This window comes from Silurus meridionalis, chromosome 2, assembly GCF_014805685.1.
Source record: "Silurus meridionalis isolate SWU-2019-XX chromosome 2, ASM1480568v1, whole genome shotgun sequence".
In the NCBI taxonomy this organism is placed as follows: domain Eukaryota; kingdom Metazoa; phylum Chordata; class Actinopteri; order Siluriformes; family Siluridae; genus Silurus; species Silurus meridionalis.
The window spans coordinates 18,363,576-18,385,707 of record NC_060885.1 but is presented as its reverse complement, the minus strand read 5'-3'; the positions used below and the strand labels follow the sequence as shown (position 1 = coordinate 18,385,707).

Below are 22,132 nucleotides of genomic sequence, written 5' to 3'. Positions count from 1 at the left end.
TCAAATTAGCAGTTAAATGCATATGTGCTCAATATTTTGATTATGCTCTTTAGTTGTTGCAGGGTGCTTGCTTTTTACTCGTGGCAATATTCCAGACTTCAATTTCTCAGGATTAACAGACTTTGTGTGCTCTAGTTCCTTGTCATTTAACTTTTTAATGAAAAAACATGACGACATGAAATGTTATACGTATTATACCAACTGCAATAATGTAGGGAAGGTTTAAGACAGTGGATTTATACATTTTTTTAATCTATTTTACTTATTACTTATGTTTTTTTTTATAACATTGTTTTATTTCCTGATTTAACATTTAAATTCCATACTTTTCGAAAACACCCATGCCTACAGTGTGCAAGAGCCTTGTATCAATTCAGTGTCTGTATCACTATGAGACATTTTAGGGCCAAATGCATTACAGTTTAATAAATAGTGAAAGATTGAGTAGGTTTTAATAGTCAACTTTAAGCCAGGACTCCAGATTAGAGAACAGCACATACATGTCATGGAAATAGAACAGTTAGGTAGAAACATGAGAAGTAGCGTTCAGAATGGTGGCGAGGCTATAGTGGTGTTAAAGGGACAGTAATGGTGAGAAGGAGTTTGCCAGTGAGCATTCATTTCTCTCTCATCAGTGCAGTAGACAGAGTTGTGTGATAAATATGGGTTATTCTACCTCCTGAGCTCTTATCACCATACAGGAGGAACAAAATGCAGAGGAATAATGTGCATTCCAACACCTCCGGCAGTGCATTCATCTAAAACCACATGAAAGACTTCACATTATCATTAAAAACTCTGTGGCTTAAGTGACGCTGATGAATGCCTATGAATCTTTTACAAATATATTTATACACTGTCATGTTCTGATAAAGAAATGCTGCTGAGCTAATTATCTAACAATACCACTTGTCTCTTTTTATTTTTCTCTTCCATTTTCTTTCATGCCATTGTGGCTGTGCGTGGACCTCTTCGTCAGATTCAAAGAGTAAGTTTTATTCATTTCTGTAATCATGTGCTGAAAACACCCATTGAGTTCAGTCTTTTACATGTGAATACAGATCAAACGGTTGTTCAGAAGCTATGAATAAAGGGTTTCCACATCCTCCTCTCTATTCTAACCCTTGCAGAAATTTCCTTTTGAAAATGAACAAGAAGGGCTTGTTCTCCCGTTTTATTTCAATCGCAAACAAAATGTGCTTAATAATCATGGAAGACGCTAAAAAAGAGACAAGAGTTTCTGTAGTTTTGGTAAATTCTACAGAAATTTGTGTTCTTGCTGTGTGTAAAAAAAGCAAAAACTTGAAAGAATTCTGTTTGGTGCTGTTGATTGTGTGCAACTGTTTTAACAGGAAACAGGCAGAGTGTGCCAAAACCGCCCGTATCCAGAAGTCACTTGCTGCTACAAAATCAGCTGCTGGTCCAGTTCCTGTTTCAGCTTCAGCTTCAGCTCCATCTAATCTCTATGAGGAACTCGGAGATGGCAAAATGTGAGTCAACCTCTAAGAATGTGTATTTAGTTGGTAGAAAGTCTTAGTCTTTATGTAAAGGCCAAGAAGTTTCTTGATTTCTATAATTTGTCTTCATAAGTTCAAGGCAGAATTTTCAATAGTAGAGAAGGACTTTTTAATAGCAGGGATTTAACCTTGAACGTACAATACCATGTTGGATTTTACATTAAGTGTTGTACATTCTCCCTTTTCATATTTTTTTGTTGTTCTCAGTGAAACCTTTGCTGTAGCTTCTCATACACATTGATCGAACTTAAAACAGCCAGGTAATTTTGTAATCCAGGACTCAAAAGGAAGCAAAAGGAAATGAAATCTCAAAAAAGTTGTCTATTAACAGTCTAGTAGTGACCTTGTCCACAGATTAGAAGAGAAACATGGTTTTCTCCTATAAAAATCATAAAAAAGGTTTATGACCAATGGAGCAAAAATTCTGTGATTTATCTATATATCCAGTCATCAGTATGTTTTTTTGCCAAGTTATAAACACAACTAAAAGTGAAAGGAAATGTAAATGGTTTAGACTGTAATAGACGTGTAACTGCATATCCCACAGGTAAGACTGTATTGATTTAATATAATGATCTATTTAGGCATAGCAATTTTCTGTGATCCAGTCTAATAACAAGCGAAAAATAATAATGTGTATGTGCATGTGTATGTGTGTAACTGGTTGTCTGTTGGTGTCAAAGATTTTCTTGCAGTTCAGGTTTCTGTTATTTTGTTGGGTTTGGTATTTCTACTTCTATTGCAATTTCTACTTCTGTTCTTCTATTATTTACACAGAAGTACGATGATTATTGTATTTAGCTATTTGCTGCGCACAATAGCATTCATACAGTAAAATATGTGGTATTTTGGTGCTTCTACTTGCAGCAAGCAAACAAGCAGTTTTTTTGGAGGGTTTGTTTGTTTTTGTTTCTTTTTTATGTCAAACTCAGTTTGACTGCTTGTTAATTGGCATATTGTCATGCGGTTGCAAGGAAAATATTTACTAGATATTATAGCAGGTAAGCTGCTATAGTGAAAAGCATTGTTCCAGCATTTGTAAAGGACATAAAAATGTATAAATACCAGTAACATATCTGCCAAAAAATCTATCTATCTATCTATCTATCTGTCTGTCTGTCTGTCTGTCTGTCTGTCTGTCTGTCTGTCTGTCTGTCTGTCTGTCTGTCTGTCTGTCTGTCTGTCTGTCGGTCGGTCGGTCGGTCGGTCGGTCGGTCGGTCAATTTTTTTTTTTATTATTTGAAGTTTGTTGTTTTAATCTAATCAATTATTGGACAACATATGGAATATTAATCTACATATGAAGGGTTAACAGAAGCACATCTGTCTTCACTCTCTGCTCATTAATGCAAGCCTGCATTTTATACTCTGTCAAAGTTTATTGGTTTCAGCTCACATTCACCTGCTCTTTGTATTTCTCTCTCTCTCTCTCTCTCTCTCTCTCTCTCTCTCTCTCTCTCTCTCCACACATCTTTCTCATTCTTTCACTTTTACATCTTTCCTTTTATTCTCTACTCAGAGTGCAGTAAGTCATTTGCATTTTTATTCTTTCTCTCCTTCTGTTAGTAGCCAAGTCTCTTGTTTTACCTTCAGTAGTATTGAATATTTGCAATATTGTACAGCCTGAGCTTATTGCTACAGAATGTAACTGTTAGTGGGATTATTTATGAAGGCAGCATCACAAAATCCTTCAAGTATTAGTCTCACTATTGCAATGCAATAATGCCCCTTGTAATAGTGTAGAATTATATTAATAGAGCTTGTCAACAGCAGTGAAAATTAGTGAAGAATTCTAACTTAGCATTTCCACTTTCTCACTTATTCCTCCTTTTCCCCATTTATATATATGTATGTATGTATGTATGTATTGTAATTCTAGTCATTTTTTGCTAAAACTTCATATTGTTGTCTGTATCAGACACAAGAAGTCAGTTACCGAGGGGGCCTATCGACAGAGGCTTGTTAGCACCACTGCTTTTTGTGCTATTGCTGTCAATGGCACCCTGCACAACAACCTGCCTAAGTCTGAGAAAAGTGTCACCTTATTCTCTGAACTACACACGGTAATTACCCAGAGTCCCCCTTACCAGGGGAGTATTTCCAATCCAGTCATGAGACCGAAGAGCCACGTGTTTGGCAGGCTCTGGGACATCATCTATAAACCCTACGAATCAGAAGCTGACCTGGTCCTTGCCTTGTCGTATTCATGAGGGCGAAATTTATGGCACACTGTGAGAACAAGCCCTTTGGGACCCTGCTGAGTGGGAAGAGCAAGCACTGAATCCTGATCTTAAAGACAGCCCAGAAGAGTTTGATACTGATATGGGGACCCCGAGTGGCCATGGCACAAAGCTGTCAGTTAGGGAACAGGTCAGACAGTTTGAGCAGCAGGTACTGGCTGATAAGACGTCCAGAGACTCTCGGGTCTCTCTGGATCTGGATGACCTGCTTGCTATTATCGAGCCACATTATAGTTCTAGGTTTTTGAGTAAAGATAGCCCTCCTTGCATTCTCATCACTAGCACCACACCTCCACCGTCCACTGCTGAGGAGGTTCAGCTCCAGTATCTCTAGCTATGTCACAGTACAGCCCTGTGAGATCTGGCTGGAAATTATACTTGATGCCCACCACTCCCAACTATCTTTTCTCTATCTCATATCGTCTGCTCTCCTCCTCTCTCTCCTGATGCCCCGTCCAGTCTTTTTACTTCTTAAAACTCCACCTTCTCACCTTTATCACAGATTTAGCATATAAACCCCAGACTTCACACTGTCATCTCTGAAACCACACCCTCTCCAGGGAATTTAGAATGTCAAATCAAGAAAAAAAGAGAACAAAGGGATTCTGAAGTACAATAAAATTTTGGATAGAGTCAGACTCTACTTTAAAAGGCTTTAATACAAGCCAGTCAAATAATCTAATCTACATCTAATAATAGTCCAGACTTAGGGCGGCATGCAAACAGAGAATTCTCATAACATTCTGACTGAAATAACCTTTTTTCCCCATGTTTTTTTGCACTGTATAACATATTTGAAATGTGGTACATTAACTAAATGCTAATTAGCAAAAAAAGGGTATCAGATTTATAAAAAAAAATGTTAAATAATAAAAGTAATACTACTATTACTACTAATAATAATTCTTCTTATTATTATTATTATTAATATTAGTAGTAATAGTAGTATATTTTTATGTACTTATTTGTATTTTTTTTTTTTAAATACACCCTTAGTGTAAAATGGCAGTAAAAGTTAAAACTAACTCAGCAGGGGGAAAAATAATGCTTATATTAGGGGTGTCGGTACAGGGCTTTCGGTTCGGTACACGTGTAACGAATGCTGTCCTTTTTACTTGCGGAACATAGTTACAATCTGAGTTTCCTCAGGAACGTATTAAGTGGCGGACTGTTTGTTTAGTCTCCGCCTCCCACTTTGAGCGCATTTGTTTCCTTTAGGAAACGTACACAAGACTGCCAGGGGTAAAATTTGTTTTGCGCATGCATGCAAACACTAAAGAATCAATAGCGTTAGCTGTTAACCAGCAGGTGGTTAGGGGCTAATGCTAGCGCTAACAATTCTTTAGCTTGTTATGTCCAGCTTCAAGAATTTCTCTTAAAAGGAAAAAAAAACCTGACAATTCCACGTATCAAGAGAGTGTATGCATTAAGGATGGAAGAAATGAAAAGATTTGTTAAAGTACTATATGCTAAAATAAGTAGAAGTAGATCATTAGATCATTAGATCTTGAGAAATTTAAAATGTAAATGTAAAACACACACTTATATGCACACCTGTATTACCCAAATGGGGTCTAAGAAATGTAAACTAATTACATTTTTCCTTTTATTCAATTTAATTTGTGCCAATTTAATCATTACTCAATTTAATCACTACAGTATAATGAGTATTTTGCATTTTATTTATTCTATTTCATTTTTATAAAATATAATTTTATACATTATTAACAAAGCAGGCATTTTTTAAAATTGTTTAAAAAATTTTAACTCTTGATGTTCACAAATGTTAACAAGAATAAACCAGAGATTTTATGTTTTGCATTTCTTCCCCATAGCTGTACTGAAATTAAAACGAACTGTGACCTAAAAACCGTGTGTATATGCATTATTAAATATTTGTATACAAGGAGGAATGTTCAGCCATACACCCACTGTGTTCCACCATGTTTCTTCTTCTGTGATATTTTGTGCCTGAAGGTTTTTTATTTTTTTGCCTTAATGCTTATTTTTTAACGCTTTTGATAATGTTAAAAAGACCTGTTAGCGTTTATACAATTATTTCACATGTATTTATCCTAATCTCTATGACAGGGTTGATATCAGTTTCTTACCAATATGATTACTGGAATGGGTAACCCTTTTTAAAGAGCTGTCAATGCTACAAGGCTGTTTGAGCTCTGCTTCCATGCAATTGTGTAGATGTTTTTGCCCTTTAAAAAATCAAAAGAGTCATGAAGTGCAGCGAGTCCAGACAATACAGATAATAGGCAGTGGGCTACGTGACAGGAAAAGTGTGCCCTGCCACCAGCCGGCTGCATTCAGCTCTGGCAAGAGCACAATCAATCTCTCAGGCCACCTCTCGATAAATAGCTCTCTGTGTACATATAAAGGAACTATCTTTTCCCAACTACACCTACCTATCCATGAGCCTGATGAGATCTACTGATGCCATAGTATTAATTCCACAGTCCAAAGATATATGTCATATCATGTTTACTGAGGCATTCCCTGGTTTGGAGCTGGAAATAGTTGGTATGCATAAGGTTATTAGTTGCATTTGTTACCTCATCTGTCTTCTGCTTAGAGTAGACACACACATTTGTTTTATATATATATATATATATATATATATATATATATATATATATATATATATATATATATATATATATGTGTGTGTGTGTGTGTGTGTGTGTGTGTGTGTGTGTGTGTGTGTGTGTGTGTCTACTGTAAGCAGTATGTTACATTTTAATAATAACATATAATAATAATTTGTCTTAAGCCAAATTGATAGACTATAATATGCCTTTATAAAATATGATGTAAATTTTGCAGTGACAGCAATGTGATACAACATATAATGTAAATTGAATGTCAATGTGAAAGTATATCATATAGGAGAAACCTTACAGAAAACCTGTCACATAATTTTACATTTCAGCTTGGTGTTCTGAAAACTAATAATAATCAAAAATAAATTTTTTCCATGTATCTCAAACCAAACTAATATTCCCAAAAGTAAAAGAAAATTCCATTGAAGATTCCATTGGCACTACAATGCAGGTGCATCGCTGTCATTTTGACAGACAGTATCTGATTGCAAAACCGAAGTGATTAGGGTTATGCAAGTTTTCTTGCTGCATGCAGCTTGGTAACAATTTGTTGAATGTGTGATATTCAATGTGCAAGGAAATCACTTTTCCCTAGTCAGGATTTAGACTTGCTTTTGCAAACGGACAGCAGTTTGTTGAACTGAATCTTTACCCACTGTATTATAATGTATGGATGAGGATTAGCTAGACGAGTTTCTATAGAAAATAATGCTGATTTATATTTATGGTTCCTTCAAATTTAAATAAAATTTAATTTTATTTAATACATACACATACATACCAAGTATGACATGCGGTGAAATGCTTTATACGGCTGTCCAACATTTAAACAGGAGAAAAGAAATAGAATATGAGGATGAAAAAAGTATAAAGTATAGAAAAATATATGTATATACATGAATGAGTATGGCAGATATTGACAGAGTACATGTTAAAGTGATTTAGTGTGATTGTCCTTAAAGTGTCCATGTGCAGTATGGTGTGGTATAAAGTGTCACTGTGCTGTGCAAGTTTAGAGTTGAAGTGACATTCCTGAGTTAAGGTGTCATACAATAGTGCAAAAAAAGCTGTGCAATTATGGAATAAAGTGAAGATGGAGAGAGAGGACCAATACTAGATCCTGGGTGTTTCCTGTTTTAAACTCTGAATGGCCTGTGGGAAGAAGCTCCTCCTCATTCTCTCTGTGTTTGCTTTCAAGGAGCGGAATCGCTTCCCTGAACGCTACAGCTTCCTTGAAGCTGAGGCAATTTTTTTCCAAAATTTATTTCTTTTGTTTGTTTGTTTTTGTGTAAATTTACCCACGGTGGACTTCCGTCAGCTCTCGTAGACAACCATATATATTTGTGATAAAACATATTAATTAAATCTTCATTAAAAAATGAGTAAGGTAATTTGTCTTAATAAAATAATCATAAGACGATTAAAATCAATGTACATTAGCACAATTTCATATTAACTAGGATCTCACACAACACATTGATTTATTGTAATAAGTATAAATGGAAATAAAAATGTATACTAAACAAAAAATATACATTTATATAACCATCAGAATCTTAGATCTGAATCATATCTCTGTCACCTGGAAATTGCTCTGTCTGTATATGTTAATGCTGCGTATGTACAGTTGCTAAGACAGCGGGATGTGTTCATATTCACCACAACAGTTTGCATTTTAACAATGTCTTATCTGTTGCTCTACTAAAGATGTTTAACATTTTAGAATCAAGCATATGACCAGATTTGCTACCTCAAATGTTTCAGGTAGGTAGGTTATCTATAGCAGAACATCTGTTCGAAGACTGTAGAGAGACGCAGTGTGCTTACTGATGCTGTGAAAAAGGCTGTGTGACATTGTGTGGATAGATGGATGTGAGGGTGTGTATGAGGTCATTGGAAGATGAACACCACAGGGAATTGTCACTTTGTATGCCTGATCAGATCTTCACAGCAGGGGAAAAGAAAGCCTGTGATGTCTGCATGCACCAGAGACAGGCCTAATTAGCCAATTGATCCATTCAGCACTGACAAAACACCTGCCAGTTCTCGTTGCTCTTTTACTTCTTACACCTCTTGTGCATCTCCACCTACAATACTGCCCTATAGATGCTTCTTTTTATTCTTGTCCTAGCAGCATACAGGCCAAAATACAGGCAAGAACAGAAGGCTTATTTGAAAATTAGTTTTTGTGACTTTTATTCAGAGAGGTAGATGCAAACATCTGATATCATGTGCTTTTTCCATCATACACACATTGTTTTCACTTTGTATGCAAACACTTCACTTATCTGAAAAGCATGTGGGATAGACCTAATTGTTGCTCAATATTTAATAATTTTCTGAGACTTCAGTATTTGACATTTTTCTATACATGCACGAGGGGGGGCACTATTTTGCTTATTTGCAAAATGAGATTTGACTGCTGAAATTCTGCCGACTAAAAAAACAAATGCTATTTTCAGTGTACTGGATGAATTGCGTGAATATGTTCTTCACTTTATTAGAGAATAATGAAATGCCTGGGGACAAACAGGAGACAAAGGACCTAATTTACTCAAGCGAGACCTTATGGTTTTAGAGTAAGCAGAACAGTGTTTCAGAGAGCATCAGCAGATTCTACAGTAGGATTCAAAGAAAGATTTTATTTTTGCTTGTGCAACAGTTCAATAACAACTTTGACTTATTTCCTATGGACATACATAGAATCGTTGGTACCAATCAGGAAACAGAATGTTCTCTCTTTCCCAAAACCTGATTAGGTTTGGCTTGGTACGATTTTCCAGGAGGATATGTTAGAGTTATGTTTAAAACTTGTCAGTGTAGAAAGAGACAAGTTTTGCCTTCTGCAGCCAGACACTGGGACTCTTCTAGCACTGCATTATTTAGCACTAGTAGTCCCCAATCCACTCCACTCCATCGTCCACTGCATCTTACACATTATTTATCTCACACTCAAGTACCACAGACTTCCCTATTATGCAGAAAGCATTTGTCACACCCTGTTCTGTGTGCTTTAGTGTGTGTGTGATGTAAAAAAACCCTATCTATCTCCCAGCAGCCCCTCCTATTACAGAAATAATGTCATAATTCTGTCAGACCTAATATTTATACTATTTATGACTATAAATCTTTTCTCAATACATTATACCCCATCACATTTTCTCCTAATGTGGAAGTGATCATATGTCAGTAACACTTTGTTTTCATTAGTTTTTTATTAGTCTTTCATTAGACGCTCCCCACCTTACGAACGAGTTAAGTTCCGAACGACCGTTCGTAGCATGAATTTGTTCGTAAGTTGTTACTGTGTCCAGTGCGCATCATGTAGACTTGTTACAGTCCACGACTAGCTAGCGTCGGCTTTCCTCCGTTTTGAATTCTTCGACTCTGAACAAATTTCATTTTGAGGACAGGTTTTTTTCGTATTCGCCAAAATTTGTAAAGTGAACGTTCGTAAAATGGGAAGCGTCTGTACTGCTCAGTTCTCCAGGGCTGCACTTCGAGAGGCTCTGAGAATTATGCATAGACTTCAATGAATAGGACTAGAATCTAGAACATTTATTTGTGTGTGTGTGTGTGTGTGTGTGTGTGTGTGTGTGTGTGTGTGTGTGTGTGTGTGTGTGTGTGTGTGGACAAGCTACTGTGAATAAAAGATAATCACACCCAATGTGTTTCTGGGTGTTAAACCACTTGTGTCAGCATTTGGGTAAAATCTTTGCTCTTTGCCTTCAACTTTTGTATTATTATTATTATTATTATTATTATTATTATTATTATTATTATCATTATTATTATTGGAGTTCGCATTTTGCTAACTCAATAAGAACGAATATATTAAGCATATACCATGCATTCAAAAAGTATTCAGACCCACTTTAATTTTTTTTCATTTTGTGATGTTGCAGCCTAATACAGTAATCCCCTACATACAATAAATACATATAGTAAACCGATTTACCACGGTTCGAATATCACACCCATGGTTTATCGCGGAATTGCATTTGACCGCTAGCTATTCGTCGTAATGAGTCTACATGATGTGCACTGGACTAGGGCGAATGAATTTTTTTGAGTAAATAATTTTTTTTATTTCTATTCTTTTTTTATTACTTAATACGAAATATTGTACACAGTATTTAGATTGTTTCTATTAGTTTTAGTATAATTTATTGTTTATTTAGTGAACAAATGTTTCATTACTTCATTAGCATGAGTATTTATAGCACTTACATCAATAGGAGATATGCGTAGTCAATAACGAACACAGTCACAACTTACGAACAAATTCATGCTACGAACGGTCGTTCAAAACATAAATCGTAAGGTGGGGATCGTCTGTATTAATTATAAAATGAAGTAAAATGTTATGACAGTACTGTATACATAAAATAGCATTTTTGGGGTGGCGTCCATTTATCGCAGTTTTTTTGTTTATTGCGTTTTTTTGTTTATCGTGGGCAGTTTTGGAACGTACCCATCATGATAAATGGGGATTACTGTACTACAATCATTCAAATTTATTTTTTTCTCATTAATGTACATTCACTACCCCATAATGACAATGTGAAAACAGAATGGTAAAATGTGTTTTAAAATAAACTAAAAGATAAAAAAAAAAAAAATAACATGTACATAAGTATTCAGAATAAGTACTTAGCACCTTGGACAGCATTTACAGCCTCAAGTCTTTTGGGGATTGATGCAACAAGCTTTGCACACCTGGATTGTGGGATTTTCTGCCATTCTTAATGGCAAATGCTCTCAAGATCGGTCAGGTTGGATGGGTTCTGTCGGTGGACAGCTATTTCCAGGTTTCTCCAGAGATGTTCAATAGGGTTCAAGTCAGGGCTCTGACTGGCACACTCTAGGACATTCACAGAGTTATCCCTAAACTACTCATGTGTGGCTGTGTGCTTAGGGTTGGTGTCATGTAGGAATGTAAACCTTCAGCCCAGACTGAGGTGCTGAGCACTGTGGAACTGGTTTTTATTGAGGAGATCTCTTTTCTTTGCTTTATTCAACTTTCTCTTAACCCTGACCAGTTGCCAAGTCCCTGCGGCAAAAAACGCCCCCAAAGCCTTGTGCTGCCACCATCATGTTTTATTTTTTGGAGGGGTTTGGGGAGGTGATTAGAGGTGCATGGTTTCCTCCAGACATATTATAATCTTGTTTCCTTGTTGGCAAACTCCAAGCACGCATACATGGGTTTTGCAACAATCCTGTTTCTGAGCTCGGCATACGGTTCTTTTGACCTGATGGCTTGGTTTTTGTTCTAATATGCATTGATATGCATTTTCTTTTTAAAAAATAAATTAAAATAATAAATCCAAGGATTGTAGAATCAAGCTGCACCATAACAAAACTGAAAAAAGTGAAGGGGTTCTGAATACTTTCTGAATGCACTGTAAATTTCATCTTTTTATCTGTATATTAAAACGTTTAAAGTTAGGGTTTAAATCAAACATTTCTCATAATTTCTTGGGTAATAAGAATTTTTTCTCCCATTTAACTTGACACATATATTTATAAATGAGCATTTTTTTAAAGCTATTTTCTTCTTTTCTCATTGTATGCCAGGCGTGGATATGGCAGAGAGGTATGTCCTTCTCTTATCTGTTCCTGATATGATTATTCAGGGCGCTGGTCATTTTTATTCTGCGCTAGGAAAGCTCCTTGTTCCTCATCACTCTAATCTGCCAATAGTGCCTGAGAGAGAATAAGAGGAGAATCACAATTAGATAGAGAAAAACATAGAAGGCCTGCCATTACCACTTTTTACACCTAAGATATGAAAATGTTGTTTTTCATTGAAAAGACTTATCTAATCTCACTCAGTTCTGTGCCTAATATTATTTTCCTGTCTATACTGTAAGTAGGGAAAAAAACTTTAACATTTATGTTTATCTAATGTCAGCTTATCACAAGAGTAAATTATCCACTGCAGTGCACTGCTGTTTATTGGCCTTCAGGAGCTTTAGACTGAAATGCCTCAGTCATTTCTAACCCACAATAATCTTTAACCTGGTTTTGTTTTTACACCCTTCCCCACTGTCTTACCCCTAGTTATACCTAGAAATCTAAACACCTTTTACAATCAGCCTCTTTGTCCCCCTTATGTTTATTTCTGTCTTCTCTTTTTTTCTTCAATGTTTTATTTTATATATTCTATATTTTTCTTACTTTTACACATTTCTAACTTTTTCTCTTCCCCTTTTTTGACTGTCCACTAGCAACAACAGCTGCTGAGGCCGTCTTTGCTTAGGCCAGAGGTAGAGTCCATATGTTCCTCCGGCACTGTGGGTTGCATATAAACTAAGATCTCTTATTTCATTCTTTAACCGACCTCCTTTTTTGTCTATCACCAATCATATTTTCTACATTGTATGGCGCTTAACAAAATTCCTATTATTTTGCATTTCACAGTGAGCTTGCATTTTTTTTTTTATTTGAGGGGTGGACCCTGGGCTCAAATAATATTAGTTGCTATATAAATACACTGACATGACTGAAATGACATGAAAAATTTATAAATTAATTACAAATAAATAAATAAACAACCACAAAATTGTCCAAGTAACTTTAATATAAAAGAAATTCAGAAAACATGGAAGTGTCTAAAGTAAGAACTTTCAAATAATCTAGAGAAGGTGCCCAATATTGTACAACTTTGCTTGAAGCAAAATGATTGATCTCTTAGCAAAAACATTGAAAAAAGTGTTCAAAAAAAGAAGGTCCTAAAAGTTTAAAAAGACATAGCAATTAAAGAAAAATTACAATTACAGTTTCAAACATTCATTATATACTCATTAGGAAATATGCTAAAATCTCAGTGTTGTAGGGTGATGAAGACATTTATTGTTTTATATCTAGTTGTGGACATACTTGTTTATTTAAGTGTATTAAAGTGTTCTAACTTGAAAAAAAAAATACAGATAAGCCATATGTCTGTGTTTGCAGAAGATTACTTGGTTATAGTGACATATTTCATAGCTACTCTGTGCAGCAAGATTTCTGAAATCAGACAGCTGTTAACATCACATTTTTGACACTTTCTTTTTTTTGGTGCAGATGTTTTAGTAAAACAAAAAAAAAGCAGATCCTCAGACAAGAAAATCTTTCAGTAACTGCGAATCCGACCCGATTAAATCAGTTAAGTCAAAAGCAGTAGGCCTAACAGCAGACATGTTGTTTGTGTGCTATTGACCAGACATCCTTGAAAGTCTTAAGAAGTCTTAGACATTCCAAGAAAATGTACTTAAACATGGTAAAAGAAACACAATGCCTCCCAGCTTAGCAAAATCGAAACTACATGCCCCACACAACACACGTAACTATGGATCAATAAGAAAATTTAAAATGTGTCTGTTTCTTTTTGCCATTCTGCTGTCTTATTTGATTGTGTATGTCATTTTAAAAAAATAACCAATATCAAAATTCCATGTCACTGTAACTCTGTGAGTTTGTATAAGCAAAGTATGTCTGATTAACAACTAAAAAAACTAATCAAAGCACATATTTCTGAAGTATTAAACTTGGTTGAGCTAGTGGCAATGTTTCCTTGAAAATATTCCACTTGCAGGACTGAAAACCTTAATATTTTTATAGGAGTTCATTTAATTAGGGGCCCCTTTTGTTCCACACCACCCTTGGGTACAGTCTATGTTAGTTTATATATAATTCCACCCACTGCATGTTGATATCAGTGTCATCACACTTCCACTCATGCTATGGCATCAATCAGTTTAAGTCTTGTTGAGCTTTTGAGGCTTGTTTTTGCTAACTTAGGCACTCTCTATGGAATCGGGTATTGACCCTGGGCAAGACTACTATACACAAGACTATTACAGCTATGATCAAGGGTAAGTGCTGTGTAATTCTGGGGTGTTCCTCTGTGAAGTTAATGAGTGTAACGTTTACTAACGTGTATATGTGTGTTTTATTTCTAATGTGTGTTTGCATGTTTTTTATTTTGATGGTAATCAAATGTCAAATGGACAAGGTTTGGAAAATCTGATCATTTTTAGCTTGTGAGAACATTTATATGGTATTAACAAGTAATACTGTTTCCACAGAAAAAAGTTTAAGGTTTGGGATAGTTTTAGTTGTCGCAAATAGCACCAATTAGTTGCAGTAATATTTATTTGTGTGTGTGTGTGTGTGTGTGTGTGTGTGTACATGTGTGTGTACATGTGTGTGTACATGTGTGTGGTGTACATAAAAAAACAAAAGTAGCATCCCGTTACTGAAGACAAATCTTTATTACTATGTTCCTGTATAGCTGTACTGTTTGGTGAAAAAAGGTGTGCTCTGTATTTCCTGGATATCTGCTCTTCCTAACCCTTTAGTGGAGGTCTGTGCAGTTGTGGGATCATCAAGCTAGGCACTAGAGTTTAGCACATAGCATAAGGCCTGTGAAATTCCCATCATAATTAAGGCTACATATGGAAATGCAGTGCATTATTTCACCGTTGCGGTTCCGGCACTAAGCAAACATAACCTCCTGAGCATCTCTATCCATATTGCCAGCTGCTGAAGGGCCACAAGGGCAGCATCCACATCCAGCAGCAATGAAAGTGCCAACTAATTACTAATTCTGCAGCTTCACATGGTTGTTAAGGAGCCTGCAGCATGACTATATGAAATTATGTTCTGTAACACGCAGACATAGTGCAGTTCACCCATGAGCTTTAGATAGTATTATACTGTATGTCATCAGGAAATATTTTATTGTTAAAAAAACCAGACATTTTATGGATATTTTGTGGAACAATTCATGGAAAGTCAGAGCTGGTATTCTAGTCTGTGGGTCTGATCAATCTTAAACGATGAATGGTTTATGTAATCAAATTAATATTTAAATGAAAGGATTAGAATAGTCTAAATCTCTCAGAGGTAAGAAAAAATACTGCAGTCTAGGAAGATTTATCCTTATGCCCTTCTATTTTTCATCTATTCCCCTGTAATTTCACACCCTCTTTCCTCTCTCCAAATGTTTTCAATTACTCACGATTGGACAGGGCACCTGAGCCCATGCTGATATTCCTCCTTAAGAGAGAAAGAAAGAAAGAAAGAGAGAGAGAGAGAGAGAGAGAGAGAGAGAGAGAGAGAGAGAGAAAACAATTTTGCTGGAAATAGAACACACAATAAACAGCATCACTTGATGTTCAAACACACAATCAAAGGGATAGCAGGACAAATAGAAAGTAGAAAAGGGGTATTAGCAATTGTTTAACCAGTTGTGGCAGCTTGTAGCAGCTCATATCACAAGCAGAGAAATCTCGAAAGAGAAGAACAGATGCTGAGCAAATGCTAAAAGCTCATCTGCATGTTTAAGGGTTAGCATCTGCCACTCAGGAGACAAGTGGAACAGTTTAAACCATCATTAGCTTGTGAAATTAGGCCAGGCAGATTAATTAGGACCTGCTCCTCCCTCACTAGGAGGTCTCCAGGATTCACCACTTCACCCCTCCTACTGGCTTGTCCACTCACCTAGCCATGAGGAACTACTCCAATACCAATATCCAATATTCAGGCCAGAGAGGGGTGAGGGGCACATATAACGGCCACTGCAGTGCTTTGAGACTAAGCACTCAATAATATAAAGTCATTCAGGCCAGTGACCTTGCTATGCATATATACAACATTGTTCCATTTCAGGAGAAGAGCAAGCAAAGTAGTTACTGCAGAAGAAAAAACAATACTCAGGGTACTGATGCATTTTTACATTTCATGTTTATACACAATGTGTACATTTACACAATGTCTTTTGACTTTGTACTTTTCAAATTTCATTAAAACTCATTAGAATCAAGTTGTTTAGACTTGAGGTGTGTTTAAAAAAAGGTGTGTTTAAAAAAAGGGGAAAATAGCATTGAGACACTACAACTTTTAAATATTCAGCAGTTTAATACGAAGCTGTTTTACCAATTGTAGCTTCAATACTAGGAAAATAAGCAGTATTTAACTTCCTGCTGTAATGTGGCTCAGTTTGGGTTGATTCTTCCTTAAGGATACAAAGGTCTCTTTGATAGGCTTGCAATTTCTAAATCTTGCATAAATCATCAGTTGTATTCATGTCAGGAGATGATTTGAAATCTCCTCTAATATATCCCAACACAGAAGTGTCATGCCTGAGTGCCATTTGCAGAAATAACAGCCTTCATATGCTCCCACATCTATACTTACTTTCAAATGTAATAAGCTGGATTATTGCCAAAGAGTTCTTATTGTTGTTTTGTGTTACCAAATTCCATTATTTTTCAAAGAATTAAGATTTTAGTTTTGCGTTGGGTTTCATGGGGATTTTTTGATCGTGGTGCAGTTCATTACTTATTGTTCTCCCCAGAATTGTGGTTGTTGCTGCTTTCAGTTTATCCTGCAATTTGCTTGGAGTGACTGCTGATTTTTCTCATATCTTCTTTATCATTAGTCTGTGAGCATATTTGTCTATAGGTTTTCAGTGTATATCTTTCCATTTCCATGTTATCAAGCGGATATGGATGTTTAAGATTCTGTGTTTTCTTTTTGATAATGTTGTCCTTAAAATCTTTGCGAAGCTCATTTACTCTCTGCAAGGTTTTTACTTACGTTAAATCTTCTCAACTTATGCTAGTGTCTTTTAAAATGACACCAGTTGCCTTTTACATATTATTTTTGCAGCATTTATATCTAAAACTATTATCTATTTTCATGCAAGCTTTACAAATATAGTATAACTTTTTTCCGTATCTGTTTTTTAATCTAATGAATATTTACTTTTTGTTCATGTTTATAATATGTACATATTAAGTGTATACAATATATGCACATGTAAATATCAAACCAAAAATGTACGAGTTTTCCAACCACAGTATTTCACATTAAAATGAAAAAAGTTTTTTTTCTTCTCTCAGGTTTAAATGCTGTTTATTTAAATGTCCCTAATGTGTCAGACTATTTAGTGGTCATTGTAGATCATACAGTTACTTATTAACCTCTTGTGTTTTCATAAAGGTATGATCCGTATGCTCCTTATGGCAGCCGCAGGAGGTTGATATCTCCCATGTACGATGAGTACGGAGAAGCCATAATGGACGATGATGGCTACTACTACAGTGCATATGGCCAAGAGGTATTACACATTTTCATTACTGGTAGATCAAAGGTTAATTAAATTTTATTCAGTTTGTGAATTATTTTTATATTATGTCTATGAAGTAGTGTAACATAGTACAGTAATATTACCACATCCCATGCTGCATTACAAATTTAGTTTTCCTTAACCACCACAGTTAAAGCATTCAATTTGCATTATCTGCTTGACACTGATGACGTTAATATATCCAAGATTTTTAAAGGAAATGGTCTCACTACAGGGTCGGGGCAGAGGCAGAGGTGGGCGGGGCCGTGGGCATGGTAGGCAGGTGGAATTCCAGGATATTACTCCAGAGGAAGAGATTGAATCTGGAGAGCCGGAAGTTCTTTCTGAAGTTTCTGAAGAAAAAGTAGAGCCTGAACCAGAGGATGTTTCCAAGGCTGCAAAGCGACTGAAATCTGTCATCAAACTTAGCAAGCTGCTTGCTGTCGGTAAGAAATTGGAACCGCCTCGCGTATCACATTGGAAGAAAGCCAGAATCTTCCCAATGATATTTAGAAAGGGCAAGAAGGACAAAGACTATGCCAAGTTGACATCTGCACGCCGTATTGACAGTCAAGAGAGTATAACGGAGGCACCCGTGTCCATTAGTGTCAGTGAGCCTGAACCAAGTGGATCTGAAGCATCAGAACGAAGTAGCATGGCTTCTCAAGATAAGGACTACCTAAAAGTGGATCTGGATAGGGAAGATGCAACTGAGAGCACTGTTGACTCAGAGTCTGAGGCAGAGGAACCAGATGAATCAGAAGAAGAAAGCAAGTCAAAGTCTGAAAAGGGGACTGAGAAGGAATCAGAATCAGAAGAGGAATCTGCTACAGAAAAGGAGGACGAATCAAGTGCAGAGAAAACTTCTGCAACAGAGAGGGATTCCAATGAGGAATCCGAGGAGGATGAAGATAAAAGCGTGGCATCTAAAGAGGCTGAGTCTGGATCAGAGGTATCATCGTCACATACTCAGGCTAGCAGAGGATCTTCAGTACGATCCAGTTCAGGAAGCATGCTCAGTGGCTCAGGTTCCCAGGCATCATCAACTCGATCTTCTGTAAGATCTGGAAGCTCTACAGGTGGAGGGTCTGAAGATGTGTCCGAGGAAGAGGCAAGTGGATCAGCAGCATCAGAAAATGCAGGATCAGACATTGCCTCACTCAGTGGCAGCGAGAGAGGTTCCACCACCTCCAAATCTGTAACAGGAAGCCGTTCCCGCAAATCTACCATCACACGTTCATCACAGGACACCATTGAGGAAGAAAGTGAGGAAGATCTAGAGGGAACAGAGGAAGAAGAGGAGAGAGAGGAAGAGACAGAAGAAGACGATGAGGGAGATGAAGAGGAGGGGGAGGAAGAAGATGAGGAGGAAGAGGAGGAGGAGGAGGATGAAGAAACTACTGAAGAGAGCAAAAAGTCTTCAGGTGAGATGAGTGATGACGTAACATCACAGACATCCGGATCTGAAGTCAGTGTGACCAGAAGCTCAGAGGATGCATTAGGAGGACTCTCATCGATCGCTGAGGAGGATGAAGATGCTGTAACATCTGACAATGCCTCGCCATCAGAGACTGAGGAAACTGAGGCAAATTCTGATGCAGAAATGGAATCAGGAGGTTCCACTGCCTTCTAAGGAGCAAGATAATTAGCAAATATGTGTTTCAAAAAAGTAAGGCTGATTTAATTTACTTTGGTTTAGAAGTGCAGTGACTTTCATTCTTCTCTGCAAACATTCCAGCTGCTTCCTTCACCTCCGTGTGATCTTGACTATTTCTACAACTGCATGGAACTTTAATCCTCTTGTCCTCATGTGCTTTTGTGAAATTTCTTCTGAAAGGAATTCCTTTATCACTTCTTTTCTTTTGCACATTCTGGATACATAATAGATGAAACTGAATGTTCTCTTCCTTCCAGCTGTAGGACCTAATGTACCTTTCTGTGTGGTTGCTTCATAAATATTAAAGTACCAGTTTGTAATCTTTAGAGCCCTCTGCTGCCGGCAGTGAGAACTGCAATTGTTAGGATTGATAACCTGCTGCTGAACCAAATATGCATTTCAAGTGGAACATAGTTCATGTTTCTGGGAGTTAATTTTTCAGGCTAGATAAATATTAACAGAAGCTAGAAATGAGAAAATGAGCACTAAGCAAAGTGCATAGCATTAATAGCACATTCCATGAAAGTGCGGAATATTACTTAAATTTTTGATATATTATTAATTAAAGTAATGATCATAACCTACTATATCGTATATTATCTTCAACAGCATATGTGGTCTAAAAACTCAAAATTACAAACTGCACTGCAGGTTAAGCCAATTATTTCTAAAACTACAATTTACTATGTCTGTTTCTATGCATCTTTCTCTGCTCTTTGATTCTCAGGCTCTCAGAAAGAAGCAGATGAAGTTAAATGTGGAGAAAGAGGGCGAGTCAACCACTACTGGAGAGGACAGTGGCCCAGACATCCAGAGGAACCGGCTGCCTAATGTTAACTGTCAAAGTAATGTAAATGGTATGGTGTACCTGGCACAGAATGGTACGATCATAAGAACCCGACGGCCACCTTACCCCAATAACATAAAACAATTTTCACCCGGGCGACTAGGAAAACACTTCAAGAAACTGGAAAAGTTAGGAGTCACAGAGGAGGAACATTTGCCTTTAAATAGCACAGTGGATAACGGACCTACTATAGGAACCACTGGCACACTTTCATCTACTACTAACAGCATCCTTGACACCAGGCCCATAACCTGGTCCATAGGGTCTAGTATGGGGCCAAAGTCCGACCACATTAAAACGCATTTGGACCATGAGCAGGGGAGCTGTCAGCAGGAACAGGAGTCTAGGGTGGACAATGAGGTGGTCAAAGAGACCTTGGAGTCTCCAAGTGACCACACACTGTCAGAAGAGGAGGAGTTGTGGATGGGCCCCTGGAACAATCTTCATATACCAATGACAAAACTCTGATGTCTCTGATTTTATTTCTTATACCGTAGTTAAATTATTTTCTTTCTTACTCTCAAACTCATTACTATCCCCATAAGCATATCAACAAGTTAGATGTCGTATATATATATATATATATATATATATATATATATATATATATATATATATATATATATATACATATATATATATATATATACATATATAAAATGAGTATGTGTGTAGACAATGTTTTTGGACACTTGACCAAGGTTCTACATTCTCCATTCTCCATTTGATCTCTATTTGCACTCATAATATTCTCCACTTTTCTGGGAAGATGTATCACTAGATTTTGGAGTGTGCTTGTGTAAATTCGTGTTTATTCGGCAACAAGGGCATTAGTACAGTCAGGTTATGATGTATGGTAAAGAGGCCTGGGGTGCAGTCAGCATTCCAGTTTATCCCAAAGGTGTTCAGTAGGGTTGAAGTCAGAGCTCTAAGGCAGGCCACTGAAGGGCTTCCACTCAAACTCATGTAAAACTCTATAGAGATTATTTTGTATTTTAATAATTTTGTACACAGGGTGCATTGTCATGCTGGAACAGGATTGGGTCTTCTAGTTTAAGTAAAGGGAATGTTTCATGCTTCTGCAGCAAAAGCCTTCCTATACATATATTGTGGAAACAGTTTGGGAAGGAACCACACATGGCTGGAAAAGTCAGGTGTCCAAATAATTTTGTCCATATAGTCAATATGTGTGTGTGTGTGTGTGTGTGTGTGTGTGTGTGTGTGTGTGTGTGTGTGAATGAGACTATGATTGTATTGAATTACATCTGATATGTTCGTGGTCTTAGGTAAATGGTTGTTTTGGCAGAGAGAACAGTTACTCCTAATTCGGAAACATTGTTTAAAAGCTGTCCGAGTGGAAAAATAAAGAATTATTATATTTATTATATTCTTTTTAAAAACACAACGATTGTTTTAAGAACATGTAGCCAATTAAAGATGTTTTTCAGGTGGTGTTTTTTACGTGTGATTAAAAAGTTTATACAATTTTTATGGTCAGATAGATAACTCTTTGTTTAAAACATTTTCGAAGTTCCCTAAAAAATAATAAGAAAAAATTTGAAAAGTGCAAATTAGCTTCCTAAAGATGTGAATGGGTATTGTTTTGAGAGTTTTAGTTTTAAATTTCATTTTAGAATACAAATGGCTGTGATAGCCTAATATTTTGAAGAATAAAAGAGAGAAAAAGAGAACATATATGAAATACATGTATTTTCATAACCTAATTTATGTATATTTTAGTGCGTTTGGATTATATATGAAAATGAATTAAAACATTTTTGTCTTATATTCATTTATTGTTTTCTTATAAAATGAGCAAATATTTGTATCATTGATATTTATATATATATGTGTTATTAATAATAATATTCTAATTATAGTACGTATAAAATGCACACCTGTTTGTTAATAAATTGGCCATTTTCCTAATTTTGAGCAGGTTTTTATAAATGATTACATGCTTTCTTAGTTTTCACACTGTTTGACTTTAAAAAATAGTCTGAGAAAAGTAGGTACTTTTTGGTTCTTTGTATCTTTCTGCCATTTATTGCAGATGACTCATGCACTGAGTGCAGCATATCATTATCTACCAGCACAATCTTCATCTGTCCATCAGAAGCTGATTGCTCTGTCAAGTATG

The 22,132-nt window shown here is 36.3% G+C and overlaps 1 protein-coding gene across 6 annotated transcripts in view; it reads left to right on the top strand.

Annotated features, from left to right (window-relative positions):
• The window catches only part of pcdh15a (protocadherin-related 15a), a 200,128-nt gene extending 178,292 nt beyond the window's left edge, over positions 1 to 21,836 (top strand). For 2 of the 6 annotated variants that reach the window (XM_046834051.1, XM_046834042.1), the window contains 8 exons: positions 980 to 988; positions 1,353 to 1,490; positions 11,947 to 11,965; positions 12,600 to 12,665; positions 14,155 to 14,228; positions 17,362 to 17,479; positions 19,873 to 20,480; positions 20,639 to 21,836. In XM_046834051.1, coding sequence (XP_046690007.1) covers positions 980 to 988; positions 1,353 to 1,490; positions 11,947 to 11,965; positions 12,600 to 12,665; positions 14,155 to 14,228; positions 17,362 to 17,479; positions 19,873 to 20,460 — 1,012 coding nt within the window. In that variant the 3' untranslated portion in view covers positions 20,461 to 20,480; positions 20,639 to 21,836. Of the gene's footprint in view, positions 1 to 979; positions 989 to 1,352; positions 1,491 to 3,036; positions 3,043 to 11,946; positions 11,966 to 12,599; positions 12,666 to 14,154; positions 14,229 to 17,361; positions 17,480 to 17,723; positions 19,158 to 19,872; positions 20,481 to 20,638 lie in introns of those variants that run through there. The other 4 variants (XM_046834060.1, XM_046834086.1, XM_046834068.1 and 1 more) reach the window with 4 other exon arrangements.
• The last annotated feature ends 296 nt before the right edge of the window (positions 21,837 to 22,132 follow it).